At 36.5% G+C, this 15,307-nt stretch overlaps 1 protein-coding gene across 2 annotated transcripts in view; it reads left to right on the top strand.

Moving 5' to 3' along the window:
• LOC111155839 (transmembrane protein 131) overlaps positions 1 to 15,307 on the top strand; it is a 216,665-nt gene that overhangs the window by 155,067 nt on the left and 46,291 nt on the right. For both annotated transcript variants that reach the window (XM_022516255.1, XM_022516256.1), the window contains 8 exons: positions 2,892 to 3,000; positions 5,607 to 5,715; positions 6,525 to 6,678; positions 6,772 to 6,942; positions 8,410 to 8,520; positions 8,616 to 8,750; positions 11,972 to 12,076; positions 13,439 to 13,525. In XM_022516255.1, the coding sequence (XP_022371963.1) occupies positions 2,892 to 3,000; positions 5,607 to 5,715; positions 6,525 to 6,678; positions 6,772 to 6,942; positions 8,410 to 8,520; positions 8,616 to 8,750; positions 11,972 to 12,076; positions 13,439 to 13,525 (981 nt within the window). The remainder of the gene's footprint in view (positions 1 to 2,891; positions 3,001 to 5,606; positions 5,716 to 6,524; positions 6,679 to 6,771; positions 6,943 to 8,409; positions 8,521 to 8,615; positions 8,751 to 11,971; positions 12,077 to 13,438; positions 13,526 to 15,307) is intronic.

Below are 15,307 nucleotides of genomic sequence, written 5' to 3'. Positions count from 1 at the left end.
GTGAAAGCATATGGTATTTGTCTTTCTCTCACTGACTGACTTTGCTTAGCATAATACCCTCTGGTTCCATCCACATCATTGCAAATGGCAAGATTTCATTTATTTTTTAATAGCTGAGTAATATTCCATTGTATATACATACAACCTCTTTATCCATTCATCTGTCAGTGGACATCTGGGCCCTTTCCATATTTTGGCTATTGTGAACATTGCTACTATAAACACTGGGGTTCAGATGCCCCTTCGAATCACTATGTTTGTATCCTTTGGGGTAAATAGTGCAATTGCTGGGTCGTAGGGCAGCTCTACTTTTAACTTTTTGAGGAACCTCCATACTGTTTCCCAGAGGGGCTGCACCAGTTTGCATTCCCACCAACAACTTAGAGTGACTGTATTTTAATAAATGTCATTGCTTAGCTATTTCTGGTTTGTGCAGGCTGATAACACTCAAAAAGTGTTGTGGTTGTTCCTACTCAACTGCCACCTTAGGCATGTTTGAAAATGGTCAAGATTTTGTTGCTGCTCTGTCGCGTTCAGTAGAGCATGTAACAGTCCTCTGCAAACTACAGAGCTTTATCTGATCATCTCTCTAACAAATCTCCACCTCAGGAGAAAAGTGGCTCATTTGAATAAAGAACAAAATTAATAGAATTACAAAACTTTGTAGATAGATGGAATCTGAGAAAATACCTAATCCAATCCTGGTGTTTTCAAGCAGGAAAAATAAGGCCCAGAGTAGATGGGCAGCTTACTCAAACTGACATTTCTACTTAAATAGTTAATTTCTTCTTTGTGCATAAACCCATCACTATGGGACTGTCACATACACTTCTGTACTGCTTTCCATTCTTTTGGAAGAAGTGTTAATGTAGTAGTATAGTATATGAGACCTTTCCATTTTGTAGTTTATCTCACAGGTGAAACTGCGTTGTTTTATTCTTAAAAATAACACACACATACACACACAGCCTTCAAGGAAGGAAGGGATTTGTATTTTAAATAATTGCTACTAACAGCAAGCTTATTGATAATAAATATATCAATATGAACAAATCCACTTGCAGCTCCAATTAGAGATTCAAAAACAAATGAGAAATTCAGAAGAAAGATAAACTACTGAGAGAGCCTGGGGCCAAGAGCTCAGGCAGGCTATTATGATTTCCAGCTCAGAACTGCAGAACCACCGTCAGGTCCAATAAAGACAAACAGCAAACAGCAGTGAGAAGGGAGATACCTCACCATTTAATCATCATGTGTATAACCAGCTTTGTTCCCTTGGATCACAGACACAATGCAAAAAGAGTTTTTCTTCATACTCCTCTCAGGTGCTTCTTGTGCCTTCCTGCAACTGCCCTTCATTCGGTTTAGTCAGATTTCCACTTTTACAGATCAACTGGAAGGGTGGGTAGGGAGCCGGGGGAAGAACTCCGCGACCTGCAGGGATCTGACTGTGCCCGTGTTAGCAGGTACACCTGGTGAGTGTCACAGAAGTTCTTTCTATGGGAAGCATCAGGCTTTGACAACAAGTTCAGGAAGCCCCTGAAAATTCAGCAAAAACCCTAGAAAGGTTTCGAGACCCAAGTAAGATTCAAATTGAATTCTAAAGGAATATTACTGATCAAGATTTGTATACAGTACCATGACTTCATTGACACATATTTAGGCAGTAGGATGCCAAGTAAAGGGCCCAGACCCTGGATCAAGTCAGGACACCTGGTTTCCAGCCCCATTTCTTGATGCCTAGGTATTGAAACATCTCTCCGTACTGTAAGATTCTCTTCATCTGTAAAACAGCGAAGCAGGTTGGGATCTTTGTTCTTTCCAATGAAAAATGCTTTGTGTCAGTAAAGATTAAAAAAAAAAAAAAAAAACCCTAACGGGGTGCCTGGGTGGCCCATTCAGTTAAGTGTCTTCCCTTAGCTCAGATCATGATCCTGGGCTCCTGGGATTGAGCCTCGCATCAGGCACCCTGCTCAGCCGGGAGTGCGCTTCTCCCTCTGCCCATTCACCTGCTTGTCTCTCTCTCTCTCAAATAAACAAATGTAATCTTAAAAGAAAAAAAAAGGGTAACTGCACCTTAAAATGCATTTATTTTTCTAGCTTGCTCCAAAACTACAAACTTTTACTGTGTTTGTTATTATAGGTTTAGTTGGTGAATAGAAAGATCTGATTTTTTAAGTTAAAACTGTTCTGACCTCTCTGAGCTACACAGCCCTTCAGTCCTCCCCATTGCTCAGGCCCACAGCTGGGAGCACAGCCCTGTACAGTAACAGCAGCATGCCTCACTTGCACAGCCATGCCCTAGAGACATAGAGAAAGTACCACCAAAAGTGGGATCTGCAAAACTACTGGCAAAGGGGTACCGGCTCCCAAATTCGTGTTCATTCTTCATATAGTCAGGATATTACATTTGTTATTGTGGAGTTCTTTAAGAAGGACCCTGTCGTAAATCTTCACGTCTCCTTCTCTCTTAATATGAACTGGGCACTTGTTTAGAAAATACTTTTCTGTTTTATGTATTCATACCTAGTGTACTGGTTTGTCTCTAGATTTTTATACTCACCTATCATACACTTTTCCTCTAGCCATCATTTTATTTCATGAAGATTCTTTTCTTTTAATTGTGTTATGTTAGTCACCATAAAATACATCATTAGGTTTTGATGCAGTGTTCCAAGATTCATTGTTTATGTACAACACCCAGCACTCGTGGAGATACTCTAATGACATTAATGTGAACTTGTGTCAGTTTGGCCTGTTCTATTTAAAGGGAGCACATAAAGTAAAACTTTTCCAGTTTTGATTCTGCCTCACTTTTCAGTACACTCTCCAGTATAAAGTAACTGAGCCATTAGACTAAAATAAGGCTGTATATATTTTTCTGTTTGCAGAGTGTTCGACCTACACCACAAAATGACGCTATAACGGTACACTTTAAACCAATTACACTGAAAGCTTCAGAAAGTAAATATACCAAGGTTGCAAGTATTAGTTTTGATGGTAAGTATTCAGCTTTCTCTCTCTACTGAAGTGATCTTATTTTGATCAACCAGAAGCATGTATATTGATATCTTAGGGTAAAAACACTGACCATTTACAGTCAGATTTTATATTACTGCTTAGGTTGGTTTATCTTATAAACCATCACAAACTCTTATTTGGTTGCTACATGAAAGAAAATACAAGTTTATAAACTGCAATTAGTATTAGCAAATACATTAGGATTAGAATTAAATTTTTGTAATCTGGGTTTTCACATATATACCTAATAAGGTTTGCCTTAACGATGAAGTCATTATTTTTTGTAATTGAGTGGTAATGTATTTGGATTTCAGAAGTGTGTTTGAATTTGAGACTAGAAATAAAGTGTTCTCTGTAACAGTTTCACATATTGGCTTTTTAAACAAGGCAGACAGTTCTGCCTAACCTAAAATAATAGCCTTCATGATAGCATTCTCAAATTAGAGAACTATTATTTCAGACATGTATATTATATATTTTAACATTTGAAATGTTGACCCAGACTTTACCATATTTTAATAGCATGTTCTTATTCAGCTTTGCCCACTTTACTAGAACATTTATTGAGTTTGCTGTCACAGAAATTTTTAAATAGTGATTTAGTGGCTGCTTAGCTGTACTTAATGAGAACTGACACTCAAATGGGACTCTTCTCATAAGGGCCCTTGCAAATGAGGAGCCCTGAAGCTTACACTTCGGCTTTATGATGAAGCCACCTCCACTCATAGCCCACATTTCACAGCTAACTCCTCATCAGAAAAGAGCATTTGATCACTCTGCCCTACCGAGTGTAGCAGAATACTGGAAGACTCTGCACAGTGTTTGTAAGAGCATCTGTGCTTACTCCTTGTACATGAAGAGCTCTGGGGAGGTTCTGGAGCAGTGCACAGGCTGGGTGCCAAGCTTTAGTGTTCAACTTATGAGCTCAGAGAAAACTCCTGAAGAAACAAGATTAAATATGTGGCATACTTTCATAACCCAGCTATCAGGAAATAGTATTGTAGAAGGTTTTGATGCCCCAGTTACTTCCAAATCTGTGATAAATTGTCTTCTGTGTTGCTGGAGTACCACCGTCATGTCTACCAGTATCAGCATCACTGAGTGCCTTCTCTTCTCTCAACAAGAAGAGCAGCTGGTAGTATCCTGAACCTGAGAACTTTCAGGATCCATCCTTCTGATAAATTCAGGCAGTGGGGGAGTATGCACCAAGAGCAGGTGTGGTGTATAGTTCTCCCAAGCTCTTCTTCTCCAGCTCCTGAATCGACAACCCTGTGAATGTTTCCCTTCTTGAGATAAATGAATGTCAGAACCTTTAGTTCTTCTGAGATCACAGGCTCTAAAAAAAGTATTTCTTAAATAATGTAATATTAATAAAAGGAAAAGCATCTTTTAAACCAATGCTACATTTCTTAAACGTGGTTTTTAATCATCATGGGAAAATCCTTCCAGCTTTCACCTCCCACCTCCCCTCCTACCACCCCAGTGCATGGTGGGAATATTGTACAGCCTCCTAAGATAATGAGCCCAGTAAGGGCTACACAGCAAACAGAAAGAAATGAGGATTAATGCAAGTTTTAAAAATCTGAAATCACTGTCTGTACATAGCCATATACTAGATGTCATACTGTCTTTTTTATTTTTCTTTCTTTGTGCTAACGTTGGGTAACACACATTTGCAGAACTCCCATAAAGTTCTCCTAACTAGAAGTGTTCCTAAACTACCTTAAGTGGGATAAAGATAAACAGCTTCTTTATTTGCTTTGAAAAGAACATCTAATGGGTACCAAGAATGGATCCAACTGCATCTATTTCTGTAATTCCAGATGGAATTATTCATAATGCTACAAAATTTAAAGATTTTACTTCATCTCTGAGGACAGTATGATGGCTTAACACTCTTGAGTTAGGCTTGGCTAATACAGGAAGTCAGAGCTCACAGCTCCTGACACTTTTTGTTCCATGACACTTTACTGATATTTATTTCATGCTACTTTACTGATATTTATAACACGGCTCTGGCATACAAGGAATGTTAGTTAGTTCTTGATACAGCTCTAAACCAGTGGTTCTCAGTGGGAGCTGGTTTTGCTTCCCAGGCCAGGGGACATTCGGCAGTGTCCACAGACATTGCTGGTTGTCTCATCTGGGGGGCTGCTACTGCTGTCTAGGGGCCTGGGATGCAGCTGAGCATCCTCCAGTGCCCAGGACAGGCAGCCCCTGCACCCCAGAAGATACTAACCTGGCCCAAAATGTTAGTAGTGCCCAGTGTGAAAAGCGCTGGTATAAGGAAAGCCATAGCTTCAGGCTCCATGGAAGCAGCTCAAATAACTGTTTTTTTCTTCCTCAATTATGTTCACTTGCTAATTCCTTGTCTGATTAATCCCATTACAGGAAAATTAAAATATTTCTCCCTTTTTTGGATGAAAAATGTGATATTTGATGTAAAATGTTGTCAGAGTCTGTTTGCCAATCTGAAAGCTCAACTTTGTTTTTTAAAGATTTTGTTAGTCTGTAGTCACTCTCAACCTCTCTAGAAACTCTCATAGCAAAAGGTGACAGAGATTATTTTTTATGTTTCCTTTTAGCATCAAAGGCAAAAAAACCATCTCAGTTTTCTGGGAAAATAACTGTTAAAGCAAAGGAAAAGAGTTATTCTAAACTCGAAATACCATATCAGGCAGAAGTTTTAGATGGGTGAGTTTCTCTTTAAAATAAGCTTTACAACTTTTCGCTAATCGGAAAATTGTTTTTCTACTAATTGACCTTAGCAAAAGTAATAACCAAATTCACATGAACCCCCTGGAATTACTATTAGAAAAACAACTTATACTTTGTAGTTTTTACTTTTTTAGAAGAAAAAGATAAATGGGATGATATGATTTGGGCTTAAATGAAGTCTTAGTGATTCAGTAATAACAGAAAAAGGAATCTATGATTTTTAAATAACATTTAAATCATTGGAGCTATTTCCTTTCTGTAATTCCTTTTGTAACATACAAGTGGTTGTGTTTTGTTATTAAAGCATATTGTCACTTGAAACAAAATCACTTATATTTGTTTATAAACTCAAAAACAGTGTTCTAGAATTGCAACTTTTTATAAATGGGTAATAATATAATGTAGTTCATTTTTTATTGTACTTAAAACAATAATAGTTTAATATGCAACTTGGTAGGAACTCATTTTAACAAAGCTGGTCACAGTTAAATGATAAACATGATCTTTTTTAAGTAGCTTAAAACTTTCTGTTAATACGTTCTTGATTTTTAATTATTCAATTGCATATAATTCAATAGAGAATAATTCTTTATGTTACATGTCAGTATTTTGCAGTCTAAGGTTTGTTTTAAATCGTGTGCTCAAGCTCTAAAATATTCATAGTTCTGATTCTCCAATAACAGTCTTTAATGCTAAATGTAAAATTAATACAACAGAAGAACTTGGATTTTAAATTAACGCATAGAGATAAAAATGATTTATTTTGTTTATGTTTTTTCAAATAGTTATTTGGGATTTGATCATGCTGCCACATTATTTCACATCCGAGACAGTCCTGCTGACCCTGTGGAAAGGCCAATTTACCTGACTAACACTTTCAGCTTTGCTATCCTCATTCATGATGTGTTGCTACCAGAAGAAGCTAAAACAATGTTTAAAGTATGTCTGGGACCCCCCCATATTCTTCATTTTATTGATCTACCAACTAGGTGATGCTGACCCATTGTTTTTTTCTCTCCCCTCATTTCTTAGGTTCACAACTTCAGCAAACCAGTCTTAATTCTCCCAAACGAATCAGGATACATTTTTACTCTGTTTTTTATGCCCTCCACATTGTCCATGCACATAGATAACAATATTTTACTTATTACCAATGCTTCTAAATTTCATTTACCTGTGCGAGTATATACAGGCTTTTTAGATGTAAGTATGTCGTCTACCTTTAACATTTAAGCTCCCAGCCGATCTTTTTTGTGTTCAGGTATTATTAGGCGATCATTTTGTACGTGCTTAAACTTTGCCGTTTTCTGAGCTCTTCAAGTTGCTCTAATCTCTCCTCTTAGTACTTTCAAGGTAACTCGTTTTCACCCTTCCCAGTAGCCATCTCTTGTAGGGACACAGTTCAGTCCTTTTGTGACAGCTGGCATTTAGATCTTTTCCACATTGTGCTTTTTCTTGGTTTTTCTTTTAAACAATTTTAGTCACGGGGAAACTGAAAACAAAGTGGAAGAAAATAATAAGCAAAAGAAATAATAATAATACAAGGAAGGCAAAGAGGAAACTATTTAAGGAGGTGGTGACCAAAATCAGGAAATACAGGGGCGCCTGGGTGGCTCAGTGGGTTAAAGCCTCTGCCTTCGGCTCAGGTCATGATCCCAGGGTCCTGGGATCGAGCCCCGGATTGGGCTCTCTGCTCAGTGGGGAGCCTGCTTCCTCCTCTCTCTTTCTGCCTGCCTCTCTACTGACTTGTAATCTCTGTCAAATAAATAAATCTTAAAAAAAAAAATCTGGAAATACAGCATGAAGAAAAGAACCAAATAATAAGAGAGGTGGTAAAGACACACAGTTGAAATAGCAGAAAAGAATAAAGGTCAGTCTAATACAGAAAAGAAGCCGAGGCAGGTGGGGGTCTAAACTAAGCTATCCTTAGGATAATCAATGAAAGAACTTTAGATGAGAAATAAAACTGGTGGGGCGCCTGGGTGGCTCAGTGGGTTAAGCCGCTGCCTTCGGCTCAGGTCATGATCTCAGGGTCCTGGGATCGAGCCCCGCATCGGGCTCTCTGCTCAGCAGGGAGCCTGCTTCCTCCTCTCTCTCTCTGCCTGCCTCTCTGGCTGCTTGTGATCTCTGTCTGTCAAATAAATAAATAAAATCTTTAAAAAAAAAAAAAAAGAAAGAAATAAAACTGGTAAGAAAGATATGAAAGATAAAATGAAAATTAGAACATATAGAGATGTAGTTCTCTAAAAAGTCAACATCAGTAAGAATTTAAGAGCTGAGGGGACTTCCCCTTCTTCATTTGTTTTGCTTGAGTGATTACACATTTTTGGCTGCTCTCATGAATACGTTGTTTACTAAGACCAAGGACTTTTTGCCTAAGCTTGGGGGCTCTACTTACCTGTACCTAGTACTTTAGCTTCCTGCTTCTTTTATGGGTCTTTAGAGGAGAAATAGTTATTCTGTAGAGACTATGAATGTCTTCATTTCTAATTACTGAAAATACTTCATTGTACAGAATTCTTAATTATATTTTATATATTTGTATCTATGTATATATTGCCATAAAAATAGAAACCTTAGTATGTTCATATAGCTACTTTCTCTTGATAACATGCTTTTATATAAGTGTGATTTAATGTTTAATCTGTTTTTTTTTTAATATCTTTCCAGTACTTTGTATTACCCCCCAAAATAGAGGAACGTTTCATAGATTTTGGCATATTGAGTGCTACAGAAGCAAGTAATATTTTATTTGCAATTATAAACAGCAATCCAATTGAGGTAAAAAAAAAAAATTTGTTTTTATTCTAAGTCACATTTAAGGATTTTATGCTAGAGCTACAGTAATCCCTTTCATATCTTTCTCTTTTTTTAAGTTGGCTATAAAAAGTTGGCACATCATAGGAGACGGTTTATCAATAGAACTGGTAGCTACTGAAAGAGGCAACAGAACTACAATAATTTCAAGCCTTCCGGAATTAGAAAAGTCATCTTTATCAGACCAGTCATCAGTAAGCAAACTTTCTTATTGTTTCCTTAAACTTAGTTGTATGTTTAAACCCCAAATAAAAGACTATTCCTACGACACATACTTGAACTAATGTTTTTATGAGACTCTTAATAGCATCAGTTATTTGATATTAAAAGGTTCTTGTAGATAATCTACTTTAACTCCCTTCTTTTATGATGAGGGCACTTGAAACCCAAAGGAGTTAAGTTCTAGCTTGTCATAAAAGTTACGTAACAAAGAAAATTTAAATGATCTTTGTAACACAAGTGTCATTACAAGAGAAGTTCCCATTGGTACTACACTAACCCTGTGTTCCTTGAATTTACTTGGCCAAAGAGATAGCCCTTTGCATTGGTAGAAAGTGCTTTTAGTTATACAGAATATTTCTGGACCGTTTTCCGTAAGTGAGACAAACCTTGTTTGATCCCTTTGTAGATCTGCCCATGTACTTCAACTCTGTCTTAGAAATAGGTACAATTGGTCATAAAAGAGCATGAAACAAGAGAAAACAGATATATCAGTCAAAGGCCTTACCACTACTGAAAGTGGAACTTGGAGTTTATACCAATTCACAACAGAACTAGGAGAGTTACCTTATGTGAGAAGGAGCGTAACATACCTCATCTGTAAGTTAAGGATAGAACTTCTTGTGACAGTCTTATAAAAGAAAGAGAGAATGTCCTTATGCAGAGATGGTTGGCAAATATGCTTCCATGGGATGCCATCAGCTATAAAAATTTATTTAAATAGTTTGTGCCAGAAGGACCCTCCAAAATAACGATTTTGGAGGGCATTTTGGCACTATGTACCACTCCTGGAATTCTTCCCATGGAAGTAATTTAAAGAGCTAAAAGCTCACTGGTATAAAACTGTGCTGCCCAGACAGTCAGAACTAATTAACATATGGCTACAGAGCCTTTGAAATGTGGCTAGTGTCAGTTAAGATGTCTTATGTCAAATACACACCAGATCTGAAGACTTAGTTTGGGATTATAAGCTGTTAATAATAATATTAAACTACTGATAATGTTTTAATATTGATTACATGTTGAAATGTTAATAACTTGGATACATTAATATAAATGAAAAGTATTAAAAAATTTTTAAAAAGCTAAAAGCCGTGAAAATGAAGATGTTTGTAATAGTATTATTAATAATTTCAAATACCTGGAAACAGTCAAATACATAAAGTAAATCATGATTCTATGATTGCATATGAAGCAAATAAAAATAACTATAAATATAATTGTGTGTAGAAACTTGGAAGATGTTTTTTTTTAATTGTGTCCTATTAGTCACCATAAAATACATCCTTAGTTTTTGATGCAGTGTTGGAAGATGATTTATGAGAAAGTGGAAGACAGTACTAAATATTCTAATTGCAACTATGTAGCATTCAAGCTACATAATCAGATATTTGTGAACAGAGGTAATTTATATCTGTTTATATTTTAATAATTTATAACATTTTAAATTTGATTCAAAAATAAAGCCTCCTGGGGCGCCTGGGTGGCTCAGTGGGTTAAGGCCTCTGCCTTCGGCTCAGGTCGTGATCTCTGCGTTCTGGGATCGAGCCCCGCGTCGGGCTCTCTGCAGAGCGGAGAGCCTGCTTCCCCCTCCCTCTCTCTCTCTGTCTGCCTCTCTGTCTACTTGTGATCTCTGTCTGTCGAATGAATAAATAAAATATAAAAAATAAAAAATAAAAAAAATAAAGCCTCCTTTTAAAACAAGTATATATATGTCCATGAGAAGTAATATTTGTCACTCCAGCTGAGGTTTTATTTTTAACAAAAGTAGAATGCTGAGGGGCACCTGGGTGGCTCAGTATTAAGCGTCTGCCTTCAGCTCAGGTCATGATCCCACGGCCCTGGGATCAAGCCCCGCATCTGGCTCCCTGCTTAGCGGGAAGCCTGCTTCTCCCTCTCCCACTCCCCCTGCTTGTGTTCCCTCTCTCGCTGTGTCTCTATCAAATAAATAAATAAGATCTTAAAAAAAAAAAAAAAAGAATGCTGAAAAAGGGTAATAATTAAGCCAGCCGTTAATGTATTCCTTTCAACAGTAAAGTTAGAATAAAAGTGTATGTATATCTACTCCCAGCTGTTTGCATTTTACTGTTTCCTGGGAAGACATTAAAAAATCTAATAATTCTAGAAATCTAGATCATTTCCTAGCAATAAATAGCATATGTTAACACATACTATTTAAACTTGAAAGGTCCATTTAAAAACATAAAGCCAGTTTGATAATTTAGGGTTTTAGAATTAGCTTTTATATAAAACTGTAACTTTAAAAACAAGAGACAGAAAGATGAGATCATTGTTATGAACTCTTAAAATAGGAAGTTGTAGTGAGTTGCCAACTTCAAAATAGCAACTCCACAAAATGATTTTTCTTTAAGCTTATAACGCTTTAAACTTTCAACTGTTTTTTCCAAAACCCAAAGCTATGAACTAAATTATCATCCTATTCCTTACAAAACACACACTGCCAACAATTCAGTGTTCTTCAGACCTTTGTACTGATTTGTGCAGTCTGCACAGTAGAGTAGAAAGCATTAGAATGGCACAAAACCAACACAGAAAATGCTCCTTAAAATGAGAAAGTGACTATGTTTGGTGTATCACCATCTTCTATTTTAAGGTAACCGTGAATTCTAGATAAAATATAACTAATAATTAAGGTGCAACTTCACAAAATGAATTACTTTTCTTTGGGAATTTCACAATTGAAAAGTGCTGACAGGAAGAGAAGGGACAACCACTGTCACACACCACACACAAGAATTGACTCATACAGATGAAAAACTTAAATTTAAGACCTGAACCCATAAAACCCCCTAGACGAAGGGGGCAAGTCCCTTAACATCAGGGTTGGTGATGATTTTTTTTGGATCTGACTCCCTTTGCTCCAGCCCTCACCCTCTCTGTTGGTGCAGGTACATGCAGGATGTGTGAGGACCATACCCCTTTTGCACCTTGGCAGACGGGAATCTGTTCCTCAGGGAGCCATTATCTCAGTGGCCCATGGAATAAGTGTAGTAAATAGGGATCTAAGAATGGGCATTATTTTGAGATATTTGTACAAGATGGTATGGTAATTCAGTGTCATACAGCATATGTTAGAATTTGGAGGTCAGGTCATTACAAATAGTGTTCTTTACCGTTTTAATAGGAAACTGCAGCTAGCGAGGCTAATGAATGATATCCTTTCTACCGCTCACAGGTAGTATTAGCTTCAGGCTACTTTGCAATATTCAGAGTCAAACTTACTGCAAAAAAACTGGAAGGGATTCACGATGGAGCCATACAGATCACCACAGACTATGAGGTAAAGACTATGGGGATTCATGTCAATGAGGTTTTTCTGATAATTCAGTCTTTTGTTTGTTTGTTTTTATGGAAACGACTAAGTTTGCTAATAAAGTTATAGTTTACCTATTTCATACCTTAAAAACTGAGCTTTTGAGAATAGTTTACAAAATCTTGGTGTTCATTAGCTCCTAGTTTTCTGATATAATCCAAACCTCTTAACTAAAAACAACTTCAGAAAAATGGCTTTGGCACATTTTTAATTGCTCTCTTGGAAACCTGCTTACACATAGTTACAGCATTGCACAGATCCTGACTGGAATTCCTGAATGAGATAACTGATTCTTCTGCAATCATTAATATACTCCTGTGTAATATTCCCAAAAAGGAAGATACAATCAAGAAATCACATCTTAATTTGAGTTCTTATGATACTGTATTTACATGAGTCATTCTAAGTCAAGGGCAGAGTGAAAATCATTGAGCTTTTGAAAGACTCTTTGTGGTGTTTAACATGTTGCATTCAGTCAGATTTTTTAATGGATATATTTCTGCCACACTTAAGTATTTTAATATTTACAAGTTCTTCAGGAAGTTGAACACTGCTAAATTCAACAAGTTGCTTCCGCTAGTCTCCTGTTTTCAACCCATACAACCCCCACATAAAAGAAAGCTAATTCAGAATAAACAGAACTGGTCATTTAATAATAATATATGTAAATAATATATAGTAATAATAGTAATAGATTTGTTGGGAGTGTGTCAATTAATTACCTCCAAAAGTGAAAAATTCTTGTTTATCACTCTGAAAGAGAAATAAGTACATTTCATAGCTAAGATAAATTTTTATTAGTATGGATAAAGGTGCTAATTAGGAAAAAATATCTTAAGTATTTTTATGAGTTACAGAGTGTAAGTTGATATTCAGCATCTATTCTGTTAAACTCATTTTTTAAATTAAGTTGAGGTCAATTGCTGCATACAAAAAATTTAGAATCACATAACTGTAGAAAATGCTAAGTGTTGCATACATTGTTTTAGGAGTACAGTTTGACTTTCCTTGTTAACATAATCATCCACAAAATAACCTGTATTATGAAAAATCTATTCTTCATTTCTTTCCCATTGTTTCATCTTATTTACCATGTTTTCAATGAATCATTGAGAAATACATGGAAATGTATTTCAGAGCATTTTATGGAGTACATTGGTCAAATTGAACAGTTTTCATGGGTAATTTTAATATTGCTTTTGAGTTGGTTATTGCTAATATAAGTCCCAAGATGACCTTCTTTTATATCCTCAAGAATAATGCAATAATGATCAAGATCAATCTCATACTTAAACACATTTCTTTATGGTCTGCTTCTTCACTTTACAGATCCTAACAATTCCTGTGAAGGCTGTAATTGCAGTGGGTTCGCTGACTTGCTTCCCAAAACATATGGTTCTTCCACCTTCCTTTCCAGTAAGAGATTTAATTTATAGGGTTTTTTATATATATATGTGTGTGTGTATGTGTGTGTGTGTGTGTGTTTGTGTTTTCTTTGCCTTCACCTCTGTGTTCCTAGAATCCAACAGTAAAGTGAGTTATTCTTTACTAATTGCTTATTTTAAGGTAAAACATTGAACTAGGTTCCATAGGAGGTATAAAGAGGAATAAGAAATAGTCCCTTCTCTCAAAAAGTTTTCTATTTAGATTGGGAAATGGACCCATGATTCATAAATGTAAAGCAGGATGTAGAAAATGCCCTAAAAGTTATAAAAATGAAGTGCTGTGAGTGAGCTACACACGTAATTGATGAAAGTCCATGTGAGCTAGCTTAGAATTTCTTTTGGCAGGTTAGATGATAGGAAGGGTAGTTAGAACTTACATTCAGATCCCTGGGATCAACCTGAAGGCACAGAGGCAGTAAAGTCTGAGATGGCTTTATGTAGTAGTGAGTTGCCTAGTTTGACAAGAATCGAGGGAAATTGTAAGAGGAGATGAAATGACATGTTGGAGTGATAGCATGAAAAAAATGCATTTAAGTCCATGAAAAATCTGAAGTTTTTAAGCAAAGGCATGACATCGTTATTGCTGAGCTTTAAACATTGTTTCTCTGGCACAAGTAAATAAAGGGTGCATATGGAAGTGACAGTAGAGTGCCTGAGGTCAACCCAGGAACTCTGTTCATAGTCCATTTGAAAAATGTCAGGAGGGGCTTTGAGCTTAGGGCATTGGCAGAGGCAATAAAGCCCTTTCATACTTCTAAGCCTTGGCTGTTAGTCTGTCTTGAATACCCTTCCTCATGGCCTACCGACAGAACTATACATTTTCCGAGATTCAATTCCATGTCGTCATCTCTCTGAAGATTTCTTGACTCTGCTAGATAGTTACTAAGTGTTACATCTTGGAATGATTTTAAATTACTCCTTGCAGCAGGTGTCACATGTGCTTTAAATATTGCTCTGTGTGTTGGTCTTCCCCATGAGACGCTAAGATCCTCTAGGAAAGGGATAAGGGATCCTATATCCCCAAAGCGGGCAGTTAGTAAGTAGGTAATGGGTGGATGAAAGAGCAGAATAATGGAGAAGAGAGCTTAGGCAAGAGACATTTCAGATTCAAACTGTGCTTGAATATCCTGACAAGGTCCTACTAATTGAAGCAGCTAGGTAGAGTAGATAGAGTCAAAAATATGACTTAGAGTTTGAACCTAGAGAATAAAGAGAAAAGAAATGGAAAACCAAGAGACAGCCACAGCCTTTTGCAGGAAGGTGATGTGGTAAGTTCAGGAGACATGGGGGCAAATGTAGAAGTGTCCCTTACCGTGTGGAAGGAAACATGATGGGTTATGAGAAAACAGTATGTTGTAAAAATCTTAATGCTATATATAATAAAACCTAAATTTGGAATTTAGCACCTTAAAAAGATAACTTTTGAGTTCATAGTTTGAGCCTATTTGATTCTTAATTAAATTTTTGTCTTCTTATCATTCCACTTTGCACTTGACTTCATTATTTATCCAAAAAGACCTTGTTCCTTCGCCTTTTCAATCATGATCTCCTTAAATACAGCAAAAATCCTAGAACAGAATAATTCAGTAGTGACACAGTGTAAGGCCCCGGGATGGAGTAAATGAGAAAGCGTCTGTATAAAAACAAGGTGTTGATTTTAAACAAAGTAGGATCAAACTTTTAAATATCCTCAGATGACTTACATTACCAGATACTTACTTGGAATCACAAATTAACTTGATGTTACTGTCCT

This window comes from Enhydra lutris, unplaced genomic scaffold (genome assembly GCF_002288905.1).
Source record: "Enhydra lutris kenyoni isolate GAN:26980312 unplaced genomic scaffold, ASM228890v2 scaffoldscaffold44, whole genome shotgun sequence".
NCBI lineage: Eukaryota > Metazoa > Chordata > Mammalia > Carnivora > Mustelidae > Enhydra > Enhydra lutris.
Note: the sequence above shows the minus strand (reverse complement) of the source record. Positions and strands in the feature narration are given on the sequence as shown.